We start from the raw sequence: 21423 nt of genomic DNA on the forward strand, positions 1-21423 counted from the left end.
TTCCTCAGCACCACATAAGCAAAAAAGAAAAAAGCCGGAAGTGGCACTGTGGCTCAAGTGGTAGAGCGCTAGCCTTGGGCTGGAGAGCACCAAGGCCCAGAGTTCAGGCCCTACAACAGCCCCCACCCCCCCAAATAAAAAAGGCAGTGAAGGAAGTTGGTAGCCTGAACCTGAGGTAGAATGGCCATTTCTCAATGATTTGACTAGTCAACAGATCCACAGTGGTTTCAAGTACCAATGTGTCATTGTTGTTCAAGGATGTGGCTAAGCCTCTAAAGCCCACTTTATGTCTAAATGTAAGTGGAGGAATGAATCTTAAGGAGCTCAGGATGGGTTCATAATAGAATCTATGATCCAGAATCTTACTTTTATCCCCGCAGCCAGAGAAATGAAGCTGACAAAGAGGAGGGCTAGATGATTAAAAAAAAACAAAAAACAAAAAACTCCCACAGGGGCTGGGAAGGTGGCTCAGTGGTAGAGCACTTGCCTTGCATGTATGAGGCCCTGGTGAACCTGAGGAATTGAACATTCCTCAGCACCACATAAGCAGAAAAAGCCGGAAGTGGTGCTATGGCTCAAGTGGTAGAGCACTAGCTTGAGCTGAAGAGCTGAGGGACAGCGCCCAGGCTCAGATTTTAGGCCCCATGACCGACAAAAAAGTTCCACAAATGAGCCAATAATTCCAGCTGCTATCTGGAAAGGCAAGACCAGTGTGAAGGGGCTAGAAGGGGCAGGATAATGGGAAACTTAAAAAGATTATCAGAATTTAAAGTTTTGAGGGAACTGAAGTCATGCCTAAGTGATAATACCTTTCTAGAAAGTACAAGACACCAAGTTCAAACCCTAGTACTGAAGCATCAAAGAAACTGTTTTCAAGTTGGGTTCCATGTCTCTCTGCCACAATTACTAGGGGTCTGGTGCTACTCCACCAATCTACTTAGGGCCTAGGCTTTTTATGCTCCAGAAGACTTGTGTAGGAAAGTATAAAGAGCCAGCCACTTGGTGGCTCATGCCTGTAAACCTAGCCACTCGGGAGACATATCTAAGGGTCATGGATCGAAGCCAGACAGAACAAGAGTCTGTGAGACTCTTATCTCCAATAAATGACTCAGAAAAAGCCAGAAGTGGTGCTATGGCTTAAGTGGTAGAGTCTTGAGCAAAAGCAGCTCTGGCACAGCACCCAGGCCCAGAGTTCAAGCCCCAGGACTGGCAAAAAAAAAAAAAAAAAAGGTAAAGATTGCTGAGGCGATATACTCTCACCTAGGAGGTACCATGGAAGCAAAGATTCTATCCTTTACATTTAACTGCAAATTTCAATTCTGTCTCTAAAACAGAATGCTCTTAACTTCCTTCTCCCTCATAGGATGTAACTGTATATTTCAGAGGGATATATGCCTGAGTATCCCCAGCCTCACTCATATATGGATCAAATACCTGCTCCACACTGGATGAATTCTGCTTGCTGCCATGGTGTGGACCTTCTGCACTGGGCAGACAGCCTGCAGAAATGAGCATGGCAATTACTCGCCAATTTTAGCCATGAGTGCGAGCAGCTGGTCCCAGAACACTAGTGCCTCCAGGTGTGTAAGAGCTGTGAAGTGACTTGCTTCACACTAAGCAGATCCTCTAGCCACATTGACTCTTCCATTGGGAATAGTGGTACACACTTAAAACCTCAGGAGGCTGAGGCTGAAGAATTTGAGCCCAGCTTGGGTTGAGTAGTAAAACCTTGTCTCAAAAACAAGACTTCCTGGGCTGGGAAGGTGGCTCAGTGGTAGAGCGCTTGCCTTGCATGCATGAGGCCCTGGGTTTGATTCCTCAGCACCACATAAGCAAAAAGAAAAAAAAAAGCCAGAAGTGGCGCTGTGGCTCAAGTGGTAGAGCAGCGCTAGCCTTGAGCTGAAGAGCTGAGGGACAGCGTTCAGGCCCCACGACCAGACCCCCCCCTCAAAAAAAAAAAAAAGACTTCCTGTCCTTCACTACCTTGATTTTGTTTTCAGTTGTTTCTGTCCTGCATAGTATTTAGGTTGACCCAAGGGCAGTTGGAAGGCCAAGAGCTCAGCGGTATAAGAAACAACAAAAATAGCCGGGCACTGGTGGCTCACGCCTGTAATCCGAGCTACTGAGGAGGCTGAGCTCTGAGAATCATTGTTCAAAGCCAGCCCAGGCAGGAAAGTCATGAGACAATACCTCCAACAAATCACCTTGAAAATTGGAAATGGCACTGAGGCTCAAGTGGTAGAGCACTAGCTTTGAGCTGAAGCGCTGGGGTATAGCGCCCAGGCCCAGAGTTCAAGCCCCATGACCAAAAAAAAAAAAGAATCAACAAAATCAGTAGTGACAGGAGGTGACAAGCTTTAACAGCTGGGGGAAAAAAATCAGTTCAAATCCAGCATAGAAAGCTTAAGCTTAAAGGTCAATAACCTTTTCCTTAGAGGGCCTCATTCAATGTTTCCTAAAGTGAATGTTGTCTTTTTATAGCTTCTGGTGGCTTTGGGGGCGGGGGGGGGGGGGCAAAACTGGGACTTAGACTCAGGGTCTTGTGCTCTCATTTAGCTTTTTCACTCAAGGCTGGTGTTCTATCACTTGAGCCACACCTCCATTTCTACCTTCCTGCTGGGTAAGTGGAGATAAAGATCTCTTAGATTTGTCTGCCTGGTCTAAGCTTCAAACCTCCATCCTTGGATCTCATCTTCCTGATTAGCTAGGATTACTGGCGTGAGCCACTGGTGCCTAGCTCCTGGTGGCTTCTTGAGGCTGAAAAACATAGCTAGTATCTAGAAAGTTGACAGGGATAGTTCTAAACATGACTACTCCGGGAAAGAGAGAAGACACATGTGTAGGGCCTATTCTCTAGCACTAAATGTCTGTGTGTTGTCATTAATTCAGTATTTTGTATATGTATCATTACTAGGATTTGCATCCAGGACCTTTGTGTGTTTTTGCTCACCTTTTTGTTCAAGTCTGGAGCGCTATTTGAGTAATGCTTCTAGTTCCAGTGTTTGGGGTTTGTTTTTTTTTTGGTTGGTTGTGGGGTTTGAACTCTGGACTTGGGCACTGTCCCTGCGCTCTTCAGCTCAAGGCAAGCGCTCTACCACTTGAGCCACAGCACCACTTCTGGTTTTCTAGTGGTTTATAAGAGATAAGAGTCACACGGATTTTCTTGCCCCGGCTGGCTTTGAACCTCAATCCTTAGCCTCCTGAGTAGCTAGGATTACAGGCGTGAGCCACCAATGCCTGGCTTGCCTGGCTCAATTTTATTTTTTTGGTAAGTTTAGAATCCGCTACTTCCAATTCCACATAGCTCTCCCTGAAAAGGATCTATAAGAAATAACAACAGACAAGATGCTGACTTCGGGCTGGGTGCCAGTAGCTCATACCTAAAATCCTAGCTACTCCAGAGGCTGAGATCTGAGGATTGTAGTTCAAAGCCAGCGTAGGCAGGAAAGTCTGAGATTCTTATTTCCAATTAACCACCAATAAGCCAGAAGTGGAGCAGTGGCTCAAATAGTAGTGCACCAACCCTGATTGAAAAAAGTGAAGGGACAGCACCCTTGAATTCAAGCCCTAGTACCAGCAGAGAGAGAGAAGAGAGGAGAGAGCGCGAGAGCGAAAGGGGGGGGGGAGAGGGAGGGAGAGGGAGAGCGAGAGGGAGAGTTGCCTCTGCCTTTGTGGCAGAGACAGAGGAATTCCAGTCTTTTGCACATGAGACCTGAAGAAGACAAAGGTGGCAACTCCTCTGACATTAGTTAAACTACAGTCTAAGGCAGTGGGACACCGAAACAGCCTGAGGAGGACACGCTGTTGGGACGGTGTCTGTGCTCTCTTGCACAGGATGAAATCCAAAAGGATAGGTGTCAAGGAAAAGGCCACCACCCCACAACAGAAAATACATATTTATTATAAAGTAGTGTTCGCCTCATGATCAGAATAGAAAAATAACACTATGAGCTACTAAAAAAGGTTCTGGAGCTCAGTGTCCCTGAGCAGTGGGGCAGGGGGCTTTCCCATCACCTTCGTGAGGCATTCCACGTGCATGCCAGACAGATGTGGCTCAGCATACATGACGGCATGTGGGTCAGGCCTGCCGAAAGCCCAAGGAGCACACATGGTCCACACCAGCTGCTTTGGCCATGACATCCAAAGGAGAGAGGTGAGCAGGAAACTGTTCTGAGACGGCCCCGGATGGGGACCACGTTGCCCAGCCTGTACTGGAGTGTGGCTGGTGCTCTTGGTTTAGAAGATGGTGCTCACTGGCCTTTGGTGGGCTTGTTGCCTGATGGTGTGTGTACTGGAGAAAAGCTGACCACCTTTCCCAGGCCAGCTTGACATATCACTTCGCACAGGTGTAAAGTACCAGAAGTATGTGTGCTGTCGGCCTCAGATCCTGTCCATACTGATGACAGAAAGAAAGTGTTAAAAGACTTGGGAACAAAAGCTACTAGCCTGAGCTATTCCACATTCTAAGTCTCCTGGACCCAGAAAAACAAGAATCTCTTTCTTGAGAGAGATGCTTTCTCCAACTGAACACAGGAACCGCAGGTCCAGACAACCCCTTCTATCTAGTGCTTTGGACCCTGGACCGCTTGAGCCTCTGGAGAACAGCACATCCCTCCCTGGGGTAGGGATCCAGCCCTCAGCAGCAGTACCTGGAGAAAGTGGCCAGGGTGAGCACCTCAAGCAGCAGCTCTGAGCCACAGAAGAGGAGCAAGACGCTGTTCATGATGGCCTCTAGGCGGAGCACGTAGGTCTGCAGCAGTAGGTAGTAGGAGGCCAGCATGGCAGATGGGAAGGTCAAGGCCACACTAATGCCAAGGGGCATCTTCCGCTGGCAGAGGTTTCCCTTTGTACCTGTCAGACACAGCCCATGGAGTCACCTCCAAGTGGCCTGCCTTCCCTGGCCCCAAGGGCAAGGCGGATGGAATATGATGGATTGGAGAGCAGAGGGAAATGATTTGTATGGGAAGTTGTACCTTTAAAAGTGGGAATATGGCTTACCGGTGGAGTGCTTGCTTAGCATGCACGAGTCCTTGGGTTTGATTATTCAGTACCAGACAAATAATAAAAAATCAAGTAACACTGGCCAGGCACAAGTGGTTCACATCTATGACTGTAACTACTTGGGAGTTGAAGATTGGGAATTTAATAGTTTAAGACCATCCCTGGCACAAAAAAGCTGAGTGTCGTGTTGTGTAACTGTCATCACAGGATTAAACAGAATTGCTGTGCAGGTTGGCCTGAGCAAAAAATGAGACCCTGTCCTAAAAATAACCAGAGCAAAAAGGGCTAGAGGTGGGCTGGGAAGGTGGCTCAGTGGTAGAGTGCTTGCCTTGCATGCATGAGGTCCTCAGCACCACATCAACAGAAAAAGCTGGAAGTGGCGCTGTGACTCAAGTGGTAGAGTGCTAGCCTTGAGCTAAGAGCTGAGGGACAGTGCTCGGGCCCAGAGTTCCAGCCCCATGGATGACAAAAAAGGGCTAGAGGTGTGGCTCAAGTGGTAGAAGGCCTGCCTAACAAATGTAACATCCTGAGTTCAAACCCTAGTACTGAAAATAATAAATACATGATCAAGCAAAACATGATGGCACACACCTGTAATCCAAGCACTTGGAGGACTGAGGCAGGCTGATTATGAATTCAAGGCTTGCCTGGGCTAGGTAGCAAAACTCAGTCTATCTGTCTGTCTCTCTACAGAAAATAATAGTAGAAAATATATAAACAGCCAAGGCGCTGGTGGCTTATGCCTGTAATCCTAGTTACTCAGGAGGCTGAGATCTGAGGATCAAGGTTCCAAGCCACCTGGAAAGAAAGTCCAATAAACTACTCAGAAAAAGGCAGAAGTAGTGCTGTGGCTTAAGTGGTAGAGTGCCAGCCTTGAGCACAAAAAGGCTCAGGGACATCACCCAGGCCCTGAGTTCAAGTCCCAGGACCAGCCAAAAAAAACCTCTGTGTGTGTGTGTGTGTGTGTGTGTGTGTGTGTGTGTGTGTGTGTGTGTGTGTGTGTGTGTGTGTGTGTGTGTGTGTGTGTGTTCTTTAGCAACTTTTCACATTACTTCATCTTTTCCTTAGTGGTATATGTGAGCCCCATTTTCCTTTCTTATAAGTGCTGCAAGTATTTTTTCTTCTCAGTTTACACTTTAACTCTAGTTTCAAACCCGAACTCTTCTAGCTAATACTCTTTATTTCTGGGGATGTGAAATGTGTGTTAAAAGAGATCCTTAATCAGAGAAATGGGGAGCTTCGTGTTGTGAGAACAGCTGAATCTGTTCTCCCACCAAAACCAGCAAGAGGAACCAGGCACAGACCTGTCTGCTTCTGAGCCTACAGAGCAACAGAAGTATATCTTATCCCAAAATAGGAGACAGCAGCTAGAAGCTTCAGAGAGGAAGTAATGGGAGACATTTCCAGATCTGACCTCTGATACCGAGTCCAGGTTATGGACATGATCTTGGTAATTAAGTTACAGGAACCAGCTTGTTCCATAAGGAATGGAAATATTCTCTGGATAAAAACTCACCGAAAAACAGTCGAATGACTTCAATTCCCAGATAAAGGAGGAGCATCACCATATCCAGTACAAGGTTGGCTGTTGGGTATGGCAGCAGCAGACCTGTCAATACAAGAGCCAGAGTCTGCAAGCTTGTAAGAACGAATGACATCCACAAGAACTGCCAACCACTTAGGAACAGTGAGAACATCAGTCTTAGTGCTCCATGAAGTAGCTATGAGGCAGCGGCAATACTACAGCTGCAGGGTAGTTAACTCATGGCACAACTCTGACTACTAGAGGCAGGCTTTTACTCCTGAGCCTGTGAGGACTCCATTTCCCCAACTGACTGGACATACACGTGTACACCACTGAACAGCGTCTTTGGGTCACCAATAGGTTTAAGGAAGAGTTCAGTAGAGAGGGGTGGGGGAAAGGTCCTATTTTCCAAACTCAAGAAATTCTTAGCCATATGCCCATAGCTCATATTTGTAATCTTCGCTGCTCAGAAGGCTGAGATCTGAGGATCCCAGTTTAAAGCCAGCTCAAGCAGAAAAGTTTTGAGGTTCTTCAACTAATTAGCAAGAGGCTGGAAGTGGGAGCTGTGGCTCAAACGGTAGAGTGACAGTCTTAAGTGAAAAAGCTAAGGAAGGGCGATCAGGCTCTGAGTTCAAGCCCTAGTACCAGCACAAAAAAATAAAAAGAAATTCTTGCTGAAGGGTTTGAAGATAAGACGGTTTTTGATGAAAGCCGGCTTTGGGCTAAAGTGGGAAAGGGGGGTTGGAGCAGGAGCAAGCAAAGTCCAGTCTTACCTTTATACAGGAATATGAAGAGTTCCAGCAGGAAATAGGTAGCATAATACCACCCGTTGAGGAAGAACAGGATCTCCAGAGGGGTGGAGGATAATCGTTTACCTGAAAAACACAGGCACTTGTAGGATGGGCGGTAGGACGGCTCAAGATCAGTTCCTTGTGCTGTTCTAACGGGAGAGGAGCGGGGCGGGCCGTTTGTGGGCACTCTTGATTCTGCAGCGAGTGGGGTGTGTGTGTGTGTGTGTGTGCAGGGTTTGGCTGGGTGGGGCGAGGCCTCCTTCGAGCCCCTCTTCCCCACCAGGACTTACAATCCAACTCCACCCTGGGCTTCGGGAAAGGCAGTCAAGGGGTAACTGGGGTCATCGCGGCGGATCTGGCCCTGTGGGGCTCTGGGGGCATCACCTACCCGGCTGAGGACAGCTGTTCACAGCTGAGCCACGGCTGAGGCAGGCCCAGCCCAGGGTTTAGGGGCACAGTATTCGCGACGGCACAAGACCTCCGGGAACCCTGGGTGGGCGGGGCTCGGTGTGGACAAGCGAGGGGCGACGTCCCCGCCTGGAGAATGGGGGTGTCGCTGGAGCTCTGGGAGCAGGGAGGTGGGGAAACTGAAAGTGCACAGACGGGACGGGAGCCAGCGACTCACACACCTCCAGAATCTCACCTCGCGGCGCCATCTTCAGTCCCCATGGAAACTGCGTACGCGGCAGCGGCCCCTCCCGGGGCAGCGAGGCGCTGCCGGAAGCGGAGGACAGAGCGGCCCGAGTGTCTGGCCTCTCTGGCTGCGCTCTGGACTCTATGGTCAGGCCGTCTGGGGGAGGGGGGGGGACATCGCGGGCCCACCGCGCCTGCGCAGGGCGGGGTGTCAGCCTTCCCGCGAAGCTCTCCCCGGCGGGTCCCCCGCACGAGGGCCGGCCTGCGGCTCCCCACACGCAGGTTGCAGGGTTTTGGGGTGAAGTGGGCAGTTGAGGAACGGCGTGCGCGACTGTGCTCTGCAGAACGAGCCTGCGTGGCGCCGCTCCTCCTCCCTGGGGCGGGCTTCAGGCCCGGGGTCCTGCTGGAAGACGCCAGATCGGCCGGAAATGGAGCGGGAAAGCCACAGATAGGCCACGGGACCCCACGGCCGAGGAGCGGAGCTGGACGGCGGCCCCGGGAGGTGGTGTGTGAGCTGGGCTTCGACCCCCCGGCCGGAGCCCTGAGAGCAGCTGCTGCCGCAGCGGGGCATGGCAAGGGGCCGCGGGACCTGAGCCCAGCGCCTGGGCGCCGGCCCGACCACCGGAGCCACAGCTCCACGCCGGCCGGAGATAAGAGGCGCGCGGACTTTCCTGCCCAGGCTGGCTTTGAACCGCGATCCTCGCCTCTCTGCCTCCTGAGTAGCTAAGGTTCCAGGCGGGAGACAGTGGCCCCCAGCTGTTTTGTTCTATGTACGCACGTGTCGTGTAATCCACAAAAATGTTTTTACCTGGTCTTTTGTCACTCCCCACACCTTCATTTATTTTTTCCTTGCCTCATTGCACTGGCTGAAGCCTCCAGTATAATGTTGAATAGAAGTTGTGATAGCAAGGGCTGGGAACGTGGCTCAGTGGTAGAGCGCTTGCCTTGCATGCATGAGGCCCTGGGTTCGATTCCTCAGCACCACATAAGCAAAAAGAAGAAAAAACCGGAAGTGGCGCTGTGGCTCAAGTGGTAGAGCGCTAGCCTTGAGATGAAGAGCTGAGGGACAGCGCCCAGGCCCAGAGTTCAGACCCCTCCCCCCCCCAAAAAAAAATTGTGGTAACAAGACATTGCTTTATTCCTTTGTGTTGTGTTGTCGTGTCCCCCCCCCCCCCCCCCGTGCTGGGAGTTTAACTGTTTTATTCCTAACCTCAGGAAGAAGTGGTTGATCTTTTGCCATTATGTTAGGAGAGGTGGTTTTTATTTTGACCTCATGTTGGCAAGGCAAGAGTTCTGCCACTCGAGTCACACCCCACATTTGCTATCGATCTTTTTAGATACAGTGTTGTAAGTTTAAAGAGAGAAATTATCCTTGTTCATGATTTTAGTGATTCCAGCCCAGAGTCTTCAACTCTATTAATTCTGCCTCATGCTGAGAGGTAGATAGCATGGCTGCCTGAGATCATGGGGAGGAAGCTGCTGTCTTTGGAATCTGTGTAACCTTCTAAGGCATCTCCTTAGTGACCTTACTTCCTCTAACTAGGCCCCATCTCCTAATGTTTCCAGAACCTCCCAAAATAGCACCACTAGCTTGGAACCAAGCATTCAATACATAATCTGTGAAGAACATTTCATATTGAAACCACAGTTGATACTCACTGTCCAGCTAATAAAGTATCTTCCTTTCCCAGTTGTCTGAAAGGCTTATCTTTGTTAAGTGCTTTTTCTGTAAGTATTTTGATGACAGTTTTCACTCTTATTCTGCTATGAGGAATTATATTGATTTTCCAAGGGTGTCACCTGTCTTCCTTTTCTGGAAACATCCATTTGGTTATAAGCTTGTTCAGGAAAGAGTTAAAATAGCAAACCTGAGGGGCTGGGAAGGTGGCTCAGTGGTAGAGTGCTTGCCTCTTATGCATGAGGCCCTGGGTTTGATTCCTCAGCACATCAACAGAAAAAGCCAGAAGTGGCACTGTGGCTCAAGTGGTAGAGCACTAGCCTTGAACTGAAGAGCTGAGGGACAGTGCCCAGGCCTAGAGTTCAAGCCCCAAGACTGACCCCCCCAAAATAAATAAATAAATAAATATATATGATCTGACAGTGCAATCTCTAGAAAGGTGTTTTCAAGGTTGGCCCATGGTTGGTGCTCCTGATCTTGACTTTGAAAGGATTTCACCAGTCCATCGAACTGAAAAAGTGACATGCTGAACACCTGTTTTCCTTCAGGGAGTCTGGGATTTGGGCACATTCTAGGAATGGGGTGGTTAGTGTCTCATAAAAACTTTGTACTTGGGGCTGGGAATGTGGCTCAGTGGTAAAGTGCTTGCCTCGCATGCATGAGGCCCTGGGTTCAATTGCTAAGTACCACATAAACAGAAAGAAGCCAGAAGTGGCACTGTGGCCAAGTGGTAGAGCACTAGCCTTGAGCTGAAGAGCTCAGGGACAGCACCCAGGCTCCACAACTTTGAATTTTGAGCCAGGCACCAGTGGCTGAAGCCTGTAATCCTAGCTACTCAAGGAGGCTGAGATCTGAAGATTGCTGCTCAAAGCCAGCCCAGGCAGGGAAGTCAGAGAGACTCTTATCTCAAATTAGTCACCAGAAAATTGGAAGTGGCGTTTGTAGCTCAACTGGTAGAGCACTTGCCTTGAGCTGAAGATTTCAGTGACAGTGCCCAGGCCCAGAGTTCAAGCCCCACGACTGACCTAAAACCCCCAAAACTTTGAATCTCTGAGTTTCTTCTGTAGACAGTATTCCACAGAAGTTGCCTAAACACGTTGCTGGAGGAAGTAAGCATAACCTGGGCAATGCCTCCAGGAGAGGAATCTTGGAAGCTTCCGGTTTCCTCTGGACTTCATTGTGTGCATATTTTCTCTAGCTGATGGGAAGCCTTGTTTTCTTATAACCCAGTATTGCTCCCATGGCCCACTGAGCTCCCCGCACCTGCCCCTTATCAGAATCTTCCCCCACTCACCTAAATTTACACAATTCTTTTCAGTCACACTAGATGGCAGTATGGCCTTTTGACCCAAACATTCATTGTAATGTCTACGTGACTGCTACTTGGACCCTAACTCAGTTCAACATGTTCCCTTGACAAATTGTACTTAAGCTTCAGACCCTTCCTTCCCTGCTCTTTGTTTTTCATACTTCTAGATGTTCCGTCTGCAGCCATGATTAAAGTCTGTTCTGGTCTGCTGAGGTCTCTGCCTTCTTTTTCTCTGCTTTCGGCCACTTGATCTTTCCTAACAATCATGACTCAGTTTCTGAACACAGCCTTTAGCAAAACAGCTCAGGGACAGCCCCCTAGCCCTGAGTTCAAGCCCTACAACTGACAAAAAAAATTTTTTAAAGAAAAATTATAACCTTGAATATAACTCTACACCAAGTCCTGTGAGTCCTAGGAAATCATTGCAACCAGATTTGGTCTTAGGCCCAACACAGATATCTTTTTCCTGAACATAAGCTTGATCTCAGGGCCTAGGTGCTGTCCCTGAGCCTCTTTGTGCTTAACACTAGCACTCTACCATTTGAGCCACAGCTCTACTTCTGGCTTTCTGGTAATTAAGTGGAGATAAAAATCTCATGGAGGGGCTGGGAAGGTGGCTCAGTGGTAGACTGCTTGCCTTGCATGCCCTGGGTTTGATTCCTCAGCACCACATACGCAGAAAAACCTGGAAGTGGCGCTGTGAGTCAAGTGGTAGAGCCTTGAGCTTAAGAGCTGAGGGACAGCGCCAGGCCTAGAGTTCAGGCCCCAAGACCAAAAAAAAAAAAAAAGTCTCATGGACTTTACTGCCTAGGCTTGCTTTGAACCACTGTCTTTAGACCTCAACCTCCCCAAGTAGCTGCTAGGGCATGAGCCATTAGCAGACAGCAGATATATCTTTTATCCTGGATTTCCTTTGCTAGTATTTTGTTCAGGTTTTTCCTAATTATATTTATTTATTTACTTATTTTTGGGTCCAGTCGTGGGGCCTGAACTCTGGGCCTGGGCACTGTCCCTCAGCTCTTCAGCTCAAGGTTAGCACTCTACCACTTGAGCCACAGCACCACTTCCAGCTTTTTTCTTTTTGCTTATGTGGTGCTGAGGAATCGAACCCAGGGCCTCAGGCATGCAAGGCAAGCACTCTACCACTGAGCCACCTTCCCAGCCCTCCTAATTATATTTATGATTAGCCTGTAATTATAGTTTCTTGAAAGGACCTTTGAAGCTGGGTATCAAGGTTAAATTCGCTCATAAAGTGAAACAAGAGATTGAGAATATAGCTTAGTAATACTTTCATGTGTGAGGCCTGTGGTTGGATTCCCAGTGCTACCAAAAGAAGAAAAGAAAGAAAATAAAAAGGTATACTGGATTGATATGGTGAATGAAACCCCTTTGTATAACTACATAAAAGTAACTCTTTATTTCTTTTTTGCCAGTCATGGGGCTTGAACTCAGGGCCTGGGCACTGTCCCTGAGCTTTTTTTTTTGCTCAAGGTTAGCACTCTACCACTTGAGCCACAGTACCACTTCTGCCTTTTTCTGTTTATATGGTACTGAGGAATCAAACCCAAGGTTTCATGCATGCTAGGTAAACACTTTACCACTAAGCCACATTCCAAGTCCCAAGATAACTTTTAAGCCAGGCTGGTGGTTCACACCTGTAATCCTAGCTATTCAGAAGGCTGAGATCTGAGGATTGCGGTTCAAAGTCCACAAAACTCACACACACACACACACACACACACACACACACACACACACACACACACACACGGTAATTTTTTTAAGATATACTAAATTTTTATGATCATTCAGTCTAAAGTATTTTATAATTGCCTTTATAACTTCTTTGGCCTTTTGATTGTTTACAAAGGCATTGTTTAATTTCTAGCATTTCATGGTTTCCTAGCACAGACAGCAGTTACCAGACCCTCAGTGATCCTTAATAAATACCTTTTGTGTGTAAGGCTGGACCTTCCTCCCTAACTGCAAGTGCAATGTGCATCTTTGTCAGTAGAGGGCACCGGAGAGACAGAAAGAAAAGCATTGCTCCCTGGTTCCAGCAAGAGCTCATCTGCTCATCTGCTCTGCTCCAGCTTTGTGCCAGGAGGCAAAGCCCTGGACAGTTAGACATTGTCTAGGCACCTTGTTGTGGCCATCTTGTCAACAATGTTATAGATTTGCACACTTTGCATTCAGGCAGCTTCCTAATTCTGCCCACTAGTCCCTGCCTGCTTTGGTTACCTACATCTTCAATGTTTTTTCCCAAAATTCTCCAGCTGTGGTCACCATTCTCCTACAGCAGCTTCCCAAGTCCCTCAGTATGTCTGCCCACCAATGTAGGCCTTCTGCTGCCCAGAAGACTGCTCCTAAGGCCTCCATGTGAGATCTGGGTAGGGCAAGGCACAGTAAGCACCTTTGAACTCTTGCCTCCCTCCTCATGGAATCTGCACCACGGGCTGGGCCCCTGGTGGCATGCTTCCCGAACTCCTCCCAGTGTGGGTGCTATTGTTCTGCCCTGTGCCTGCAGGTGCCATTCTTAATGCAACTGTGCCACTGCCAACCAGCCTCAACTTGTCTGTAGCCCATGGGACTCTGAGGCTTAAAACGGGGATATCCAATGAGATTTGTGCTCTTCTACTCCTCACAGACCCCAGTCTACCTGCTGGAGGGTAAGTCATAGGATCCAGGGATGGCATTCTACCTAGGTAAGCCCAAACTTCCAGGATACCACACTGGTCACAGCTACCCACAAATACAAGGAGCAGACCCAGCTGAAATCACCCAGGATCAGCATGGTCTGTTGAACCCTGTGATCTGAAAATCAAATGATGTAGTCATACGTCATCGTGGTTTATTATACAATACTCTGGCAATAGAAAGTAGCACAGGAATTTTAAAAAAATCTCCTTTGCCCAAATAGGCTAAATGGCTAGGTATCAGAGTACATTTTCTTTTTCTTTCTTCTTTGGTGCAGTTAAGGGGCTTGAACTCCAGCTTGCTTGTTTTTTGTTTTTCTCTACCACTTAAGCTGTGGCTATTTTTGTGGTTAATTGGGAGATAAAAGTCTTAAGAGACTTTTCTGCATGCGCCAGTTTCAAACCTCAAAATCTCAATCTCTCGAGTAGCTTGGAAATCAGGTGTTAGCTACCAGTAGCCAGCCCAAACACATACTGAATTTCTACAAAAGTACCTTGGCTCAAAATGGGCTTCAATACATATCTTTTTTTTCTTTTGGTCAGTTGTGAGGCTTGAACTTGGGGCCTGAGTGATGTTCCTGAGCTCTTTTGCTCAAGGCTAGCACTCTACTACTTTCAGCAACAGCTTCATTTCCAGTTTTTTTTTTTTTTTTTTTTTTTTTTTTGGGTCCAGTCGTGGGGCCTGAACTCTGGGCCTGGGCGCTGTCCCTCAGCTCTTCAGCTCAAGGCTAGCGCTCTACCACTTGAGCCACCGCACCACTTCCGGCTTTTTTCCTTTTGCTTATGTGGTGCTGAGGAATCGAACCCAGGGCCTCAGGCTTGCAAGGCAAGCGCTTCTACCACTGAGCCAACTTCCCAGCCCACCAGTTTTTTTTTTTTTTACTGTATTTTTTTTGTCTTTTCTTTTTTGGTACTGGGGATCGAACCCAGGACGTTGCACTTGCTAGGCAAGCGCTTTGCCACTGAGCTACATCCCAGCCCTCACTTCCAGTTTTTTGAATGGTTAATTGGAGATCAGAGTCTCATGGGGACTTTTCTGCACAGGATGGCTTTGAACCACAATCCTTAGATCTCAGCTTCCTGAGTAGCTAGGATTACAGGGGTGAGCCACCAGTGCCCAGCTTGTATTTGACCTATGGCTCCTTCTGCCCACTTGATCAAATAGATTGTGAGCTTGTCACTTTATATGCCTCTTAACCATGCAGAGAACTAGCTAGAGATGCCATCATTTATGAAAAAAAAGTTTATTTCCTGTTTATAAATGTAAAAAAAGTACCTTGGGTATAAAAATCTAAATGTCTGAGGGTGCTCAGTCAGGACCACTATAGCATCACTCTGCAGTTTTTAGTCAATCAAGTATGTCATGGGGGAGTGGGAGCCAGAAGGCTGCTGTCCCAGGCAGAACCAAGGCTCCAAGGTTGGGAGCCCTGAATTTTGCAGCAAGGAGCCCAGGAAAGCATTACGTACTAAAGACTGTGGAGAACACTGAATTTGCATGAGGAATGCTCTTCTTTCTTGAATGATAAACACAATCAGCCTGTGCCTATCTGTGGCCAGCTCTGCAGTGTGGCACCCGTGGCTTTTAGCAGGAAGGAAAGGCATCCACCTAGCAGTGTGACAAGAGGCTGTCACCTTCGGATTTGCAGGAACTCCCTGCGCAGCCATAGAGAGTCCTGGTAGAAGCGGGGGTCGCCCAGTCTCATAGCTGTGCGTTTGTAGAAGTAACAGTACAGCACTGCCACTGAGAAAAAAGTAGAAAGAAGCTTCAGAATGGCCCTGAGAGGACGAAACCTTACAAGTCTGAGACCTGCCCCATGTTCCCACTGTCTCTGACCAGAGGGCAGTGCTCTCTCCCATCCATACATGACCATCCCAACCGTCCCAGGCCAGCTATAATGAGGCCAGGAAGCCAGGAGCAAGGCTTTCACTGCCAAAGACCCTTCTGGACCCCAAGTGAGCCCCAGGTGGCTCTCTGATCCTTACCTAGTCTCTGGAACACAAACAGCGTTTGAAGTCCATCTGTCCAAACAAAGCTGTTGGGGCTTTTCCAGCGTAACTTCTGAAGGAGAGATAAAAGGTCAATGGCCAAACAAGGCCTGAACATCTCCCTGGCTGAGCTGCAGTGAAAGCAGTTGGTTGAGAATCATTGCTAATCTCACCTCCTAGTTTAAAAGGCCAAGGAGTGTTTGGTCTGCTATACAGGCAACATCCTTTAGCCCGCAGGGAGGAGCGTGAACCCAGGCATTTACTCCCTTCCCCTTGAGTGCCTTTGCCAAGGAGAAATGACATGCAGTATCTTTAGGAGTCCAGCTGTCTGGCCTGGAAAATGTCAGCCTCAGCTCCTGTCAGATAAACGCTCTGGTGCTCTCAGGGCTTAAGCAGATCAACAGGAAGCAGAATAGAACCCCAGGCAGGAAGCTCCCAGAGCCCTCAGTATGGCTCTGTGTCTTTTATGGGAGTTCCAATTCTCTCCAGGGGATTCCAGAGCACAGGGTCCAGCCAAGAAGGAAGTTTTAGGAAAGAAGCAACTAGAGATTCTGAGGTTTTGCTTTGTTTGTGGGCCTGCAGATCTAGCCCAGGACCTTGCATATGTGAGGCAAACACTATCACTGACTGAGTTCCAGCTCCAGCCCCAAAGCCTGAGGTTTTAATGTGCTCCATGAAAATGCAAGCATGAGACCCATGAGATGACCAAAGAGAAGGAAGAATCTGTGAAAGGGAAGAAAGATAAAACCATGATAACTGGATTGGATCTACAGCTCTTGTAAGCTGAAAGGGGTCTGGTTTTCCAATGTAAGAATAGGGACATGGCAGTGGGCATAAAGCACCCAAATGCAGGCAGCATTCCTATGTGGCAACAGAAACAGATACTATCTACACCACAGCCTACAGGACCTTGATGCCCACGAATTCCCTATATCATGAGAAAACCCATTCAACTTCTGGTCTGAACTGCTTATTTGGGACAATGGTAAACAATGTTCCAGAGTTATGGGACTTTTTATTTTATTTTATTTTGTCAGTCATGGGGCTTGAACAGAGGACCTGGACATTGTCTCTGAGCATTTTTGCTAGCACTCTACCACTTGAGCCACAGCTCTGCTTCCAGCTTTTTGTTAGCTAATTGGAGATAAGAGTCTCACAGACTTTCCTGATTGGGCTGGCTCTAACCTGTGATCCTCAGCCTCATATTATAGCTGGGATTACAGACAAAAAGCCACTTGAGTTTGACTGAGTTACTGGACCTTATCTAAAAGTCCAGTAACTTCCAAAGAAGTTTGGGAAAAAGTGTCCGTGACAATTTTACTTGCTTAGCACTTTAGCTTTCCTTTTGTCTCATTCCTATCAAGGAATTTTATTGTGTAAAAGAATGGTTTGGGGTTCCCAGAAGAATGCTGTTCCTACTTCTTTAAAAATTCAAGAATTAGCTACTTAGAAGACTGAGATCTAAGGATCACTGTTCAAAACCAGCCTGATGAACTTCACAACTTTGGTGCGGGGGGGGGGGGGGGGGGTGGGGAGAGGGGGGGAGGATTTGGGGGCAGGGGGAGGATGGGAAGGGATGGGAAGGGGAAACAAAGGAGGAGGCTACAATGCTTGATAAGAAATGTACTCATTATCTTTCCCATGTAATTGTAACCCCTCTGTATTTTCACAATTAAAAAAAAAAAAAAAAAACCAGCCTGGACAGGAAAGTCTGTGAGACTCTTATCTCCAATAAACACCAGAAAACTGGAAGTAGCGCTGTGGCTCAAGTGGTAGAGCATTTGCCTTAAGCTGAAGAGCAGAGGGACAGCACCCAGGCCCAGAGTTCAAGCATGAGTGTCAAAAAAAAAAAAAAAATCAAGAATTAAGCTGGACACTGGTAATCCTAGCTACTCAGGAGACTGAGATCTGAGGATCGGCCCTGAGTTCAAGCCCCAATACCAGCACGTACACACACACACACACACACACACACACACACACACACACACACACACACTCTCTCTCTCTCTCTCTCTCTCTCTCTCTCTCTCTCTCTCTCTCTCTCTCTTGAGAATCCAGAGTTCCAGTCTTACCATGACCCAGACATGAAGGGAGATACACACACACACACATGCACACACACACACACACTTGAGAATCCAGAGTTCCAGTTCCACTCTTACCATGCACACACACACACACACACACACACACACACACACACACACACACACACACACACACACACACACACACACACACACACACACACACACACACACACACACACACACACACGCTTGAGAATCCAGAGTTCCACTCTTACCATGACCCAGACATGAAGGGAGATGCTGAGGGCGAGGTACACAGTCGTCAGGATGATGGTTCCTTTGAACTTATGGAATAGGAGGTTGACCAGGCCAGCCTGGAAGATGAAGGTGTTGAAGAACATGAGGAAAATGATGATGATGTTGAAGAGGATTGCAATGTCTTGAATGCTGTGGACATATAAAACAAAGTACAGCCAAACAGATGCCCATGTGAGAATCCACGAGCTGGCTCTATTGGGTCTGCCTTTCCCTGTGATACAGTCACCCCAAGTCTCCACAAGCAGCAGGGCTACGACCCAAATGACAAATAACTAATACCACCCATTGATTTGTAGCCCAAACACTAGGCTTTTTTTTTTTTTTTTTTTTTTAATGTGTCTGTGTGTCAATCTCAGGGCTTGAGCACAGGGCCTGGACACTAACCTTGTGTTTTTGTGCTCAAGGATAGCATTCTAGCTCTTAAACCTCATATCCACTTCCAGCTTTTTGGTAATTTACTGGAAATATGAGTCTTACAGACTTTTCTGCCAGGGCTGGCTTTAAATTGCAACTCTTAGATCTCCTGAGTAACTAGGATTATAGGTGTGAGTCACTGGCACCTGGCCTCTCTCTTTAAAAGAAATGTAACTGTAACCTCTCTGTACAGCATCTTTACAATAAAATAAAATTAAAATTCCATCCTTGGGGATGGAACCCCAGGTCTTATGGATGCTAGGCAAGTGCTCTACCATTGAGCTACACCCCTGCCCATTTACTAATAACTTTAAAATGATAAGCCATGATGGATAGGGCCTTCAAATTATGTGGCTTTAGCTTTCTAGGCCCACCTGAGAACTCACATGAAGAGCACCAGCTGGACGACAGCTGCCATTCTGAGTAGCTCTGAGAAGGAATTGACGAAGAGATCATAGCACAGCAACAGGAACTGCAGGGAGAGCACCAGGCTGTAGTTACTCGTCTGCAGCATCTTCCTCCGGCTTTTTTGGGCTCCCAAGGGCACATTCCACAGTTTCCCAGAAAATAGCTCCTGGTTCTTTGCCTAGCACTGAGGGAAAAGTGTCATTTGCTTCCAACTCAGAGCGATTTCCTTTGCTTTGAGATCAGTACCTGTGGGGTCAAAATGAGGCAAAGTTAGAAATCCACTAAGGAACATTTATTGAAGCCGGGTGCCAGTGGCTCCTAGCTATTCAGGAGACTGAGATCTAAGGATCCTAGTTTGAAGCCAGCCCAGGCAGACATGATATTCTTATCTCCAATTAACCAGCAAAAAGCCAGAAGTGGAAGTGGAGCTGTGGTTCAAGTAGGAGAGACCAGCCTTGAATGAAAAATAAGGGACAGTGCCTAGATCCTGGGTTCAAGCCCTAGAATCAGCACCAAAAAAAAATAAATAAATAAAATAAAAAATGCTGAGCATCTGTTCCAGGGGAGTAGAATATGTTAGTGAACAAAACCAAGAATCACTAAAATAATCCACACTTGTAATCCTAGCATTCAGGAGGCTGAGGTAGAGGATTTCAAGTTCGAGGCCAACCTGGGCTGTACAGAGTTTCAGATCAATCTAGGCTCTATGGTGTTTCTGTTTCCAAAAATCAAACAAAAACAACTCCCCCAAAACTCAACTTGTCATTTCTTCTAGGGACCATCAGCCACAAACCTTTCTCTATACCTGGCTCAAATTCTAAATGTACTAAGAGAATCTATAGAGAAGGGTGGACACCCGTTCATATGGTAGTAATAATAATTACAGCAGCAAACATATTAGTTGCAGTGTGACAGAGACTGTTAGACACCAATATTAAAGCTTGAAATAACCTCATGAGGTAAAAGGCACATTCTTACTTTTCCCTTTTTACAGATGAGAAAACTGAGGCCTGGAGAGGTAAAATAAGTTGTCTACGGTCTTATTAGTAGTAAGTAGCTGAGCTGGGATTTTGATCCTGGCAGCCTGGATCAGGAATCTACTCGTAATTATTGGCCTACACTGCTGTTCCATAACCCATAGACTGATAAGTAGATGGGGAAAATGCCCATGCAAAAGTGGGATAAGAGGGGCTGGGAAGGTGGCTCAGTGGTAGAGCGCTTGCCTTGCATGCCTGAGGCCCTGGGTTCGATTCCTTAGCACCATATAAACAAAAAGAAAAAAGCCAAAAGTGGCACTGTGGCTCAAGTGGTAGAGCGCTAGCCTTGAGCTGAAGAGCTGAGGGACAGCGACTAGGCCCAGAGTACAGGCCCCACGACCGGACCCAAAAAACAAAAACAAAAAAGTGGGATAAGAGAGGACACAATGCTCTTCTGAAAGTCTTTAAAGTTATTTTAACAAAGGGTTGCATACATTTTCAAGGCTCACTAATTAATCTGGAGTGTCCTATGACCCTGAAGCAAGATCCAATTCATAAACAACTATCAAACTGCTCTGAAGTGCTCCAGCAATTAAATATTATCTGTAAAATGTTTTACAATTGTGTGTGTGTGTGTGTCTGTGTGTGTGTGTGTGTCTGTGTGTGTCTTTGTCCATCCTGAGGCTGAAAGTTAGATCCTGGTTCTGGCTCTGAGCTTTTGTGCTCAAGGCTAGTGCTCTACCACGTACAGCCTTTTGGGAGATAAGAATCTTATGAACTAGATTCGAATTGTGATCCTCAGATCTCAGCCTCCTGAGTAGTTAAGATTACAAGCATGAGCCTGTAGAGCCCGGCGCCTGGCTACAAATTTATTAATCCTCCATGCTCAGTAATTGATGCTAGGGCTATGACAATAAGTAGACATTTTAATACATGTAATTCCTCTTTTGCATAAAGGCACGGAGAAGTTTAAGCCCTGGGTCCACTTCACTTGATGGACAAGTCCCACCTTGCTGGGTTTATCATTGTGGCTTCTCTCGACCTGAGTTTCTTCCCTCATAAACAATCATAGTTTATCCCTTCCGGTCCCCAACACCAGGATAAGCTTGGTACCCAAGACAACCACCTTTAATCCTCGCAACAAGGTAGGAAGAGAATTATCCCGAGTCGAGGCAAGGCCACCGGGTCAGGCAGAGTTGAAGGCCTCCCCGCACCTTCGCTAAGTGGCAAGTGAGCGGCGCCGGGATCCCCGGCTCAGTCCCACCACGCCGCAGGTCCGCACCGGTCGGTGGCGGCGGGGGGCGGCCGGGGTCCGCCACACGCCCGCCCGCAGCGCTCCCTACCTGGACCGACTCCGCCTCCGGTGACTGACGAGGAAAAGCAGCGCGCTTCACTGTCCGCTCCCTGCCGCCTGCCCTTGCCTCACCCTTCCCGACTCGCTTAAAAGGGTGCTGTCTTGGCAGGAAACAACAACAACAACAACAAGCTCAAGCCAAAAGCAACAGTATCAGAAATTCTGATTTCGCGTCAACACCACCGCTTCTCAAACCCCTCACCCTAAGGAACCACGTCGGTTGTCATGGAGATATCGTCCAGGCTTCCGGAAGCCCGCTTTAAATTCCGGAAGTAGATGGCGGAGGCTCCCTCCCTGCTT

At 47.6% G+C, this 21423-nt stretch overlaps 2 protein-coding genes across 5 annotated transcripts; both read right to left on the minus strand.

Moving 5' to 3' along the window:
* Positions 1–3880: 3880 nt before the first annotated feature.
* Tmem216 (transmembrane protein 216) lies at positions 3881–8023 on the minus strand. Of its 3 annotated transcripts, none has more exons than XM_070032192.1 (5): positions 7961–8023; positions 7300–7401; positions 6518–6610; positions 4650–4851; positions 3881–4396 (listed from the first exon to the last, which is right to left on the minus strand). In XM_070032192.1, exons 1-5 carry the CDS (start codon positions 7971–7973, stop codon positions 4381–4383), a joined length of 426 nt encoding a protein of 141 aa, XP_069888293.1. In that variant the 5' UTR covers positions 7974–8023; the 3' UTR covers positions 3881–4380. The 3 variants fall into 3 exon arrangements, with proteins under 3 accessions (XP_069888293.1, XP_069888294.1, XP_069888295.1); XM_070032193.1 differs by having other exon boundaries at positions 7947–7984; XM_070032194.1 differs by lacking the exon at positions 7961–8023 and adding an exon at positions 7706–7940.
* Positions 8024–13774: 5751 nt separating this feature from the next.
* Positions 13775–21382, minus strand: Tmem138 (transmembrane protein 138). Of its 2 annotated transcripts, none has more exons than XM_070032207.1 (5): positions 21113–21382; positions 18771–19038; positions 17928–18099; positions 15617–15692; positions 13775–15374 (listed from the first exon to the last, which is right to left on the minus strand). In XM_070032207.1, the coding sequence occupies exons 2-5, from the start codon at positions 18896–18898 to the stop codon at positions 15262–15264; spliced, it is 489 nt and encodes a 162-aa protein (XP_069888308.1). In that variant the 5' UTR covers positions 18899–19038; positions 21113–21382; the 3' UTR covers positions 13775–15261. The 2 variants fall into 2 exon arrangements, with proteins under 2 accessions (XP_069888308.1, XP_069888309.1); XM_070032208.1 differs by lacking the exon at positions 21113–21382 and adding an exon at positions 20896–20961.
* Positions 21383–21423: the final 41 nt, after the last annotated feature.

This window comes from Dipodomys merriami, unplaced genomic scaffold, assembly GCF_024711535.1.
Source record: "Dipodomys merriami isolate MVZ:Mamm:240054 unplaced genomic scaffold, mDipMer1.0.p SCAF_21, whole genome shotgun sequence".
Lineage (NCBI taxonomy): Eukaryota > Metazoa > Chordata > Mammalia > Rodentia > Heteromyidae > Dipodomys > Dipodomys merriami.

Coding starts and splice junctions, on each gene's coding strand:
- Tmem138 (XM_070032207.1), bottom strand. CDS start 18,898: ATGCTGCAGACGAGTAACTACAGCCTGGTGCTCTCCCTGCAGTTCCTG. Junction 18,100..18,770: donor GTCCAGCTGGTGCTCTTCAT/GTGAGTTCTCAG, acceptor ATATGTCCACAG/CATTCAAGACATTGCAATCC. Junction 15,693..17,927: donor CCCTTCATGTCTGGGTCATG/GTAAGAGTGGAA, acceptor TCTCTCCTTCAG/AAGTTACGCTGGAAAAGCCC.
- Tmem216 (XM_070032192.1), bottom strand. Junction 6,611..7,299: donor CTTCATATTCCTGTATAAAG/GTAAGACTGGAC, acceptor TTGTATTGACAG/GTCTGCTGCTGCCATACCCA. Junction 4,852..6,517: donor AGTCATTCGACTGTTTTTCG/GTGAGTTTTTAT, acceptor TGTGTCTGACAG/GTACAAAGGGAAACCTCTGC.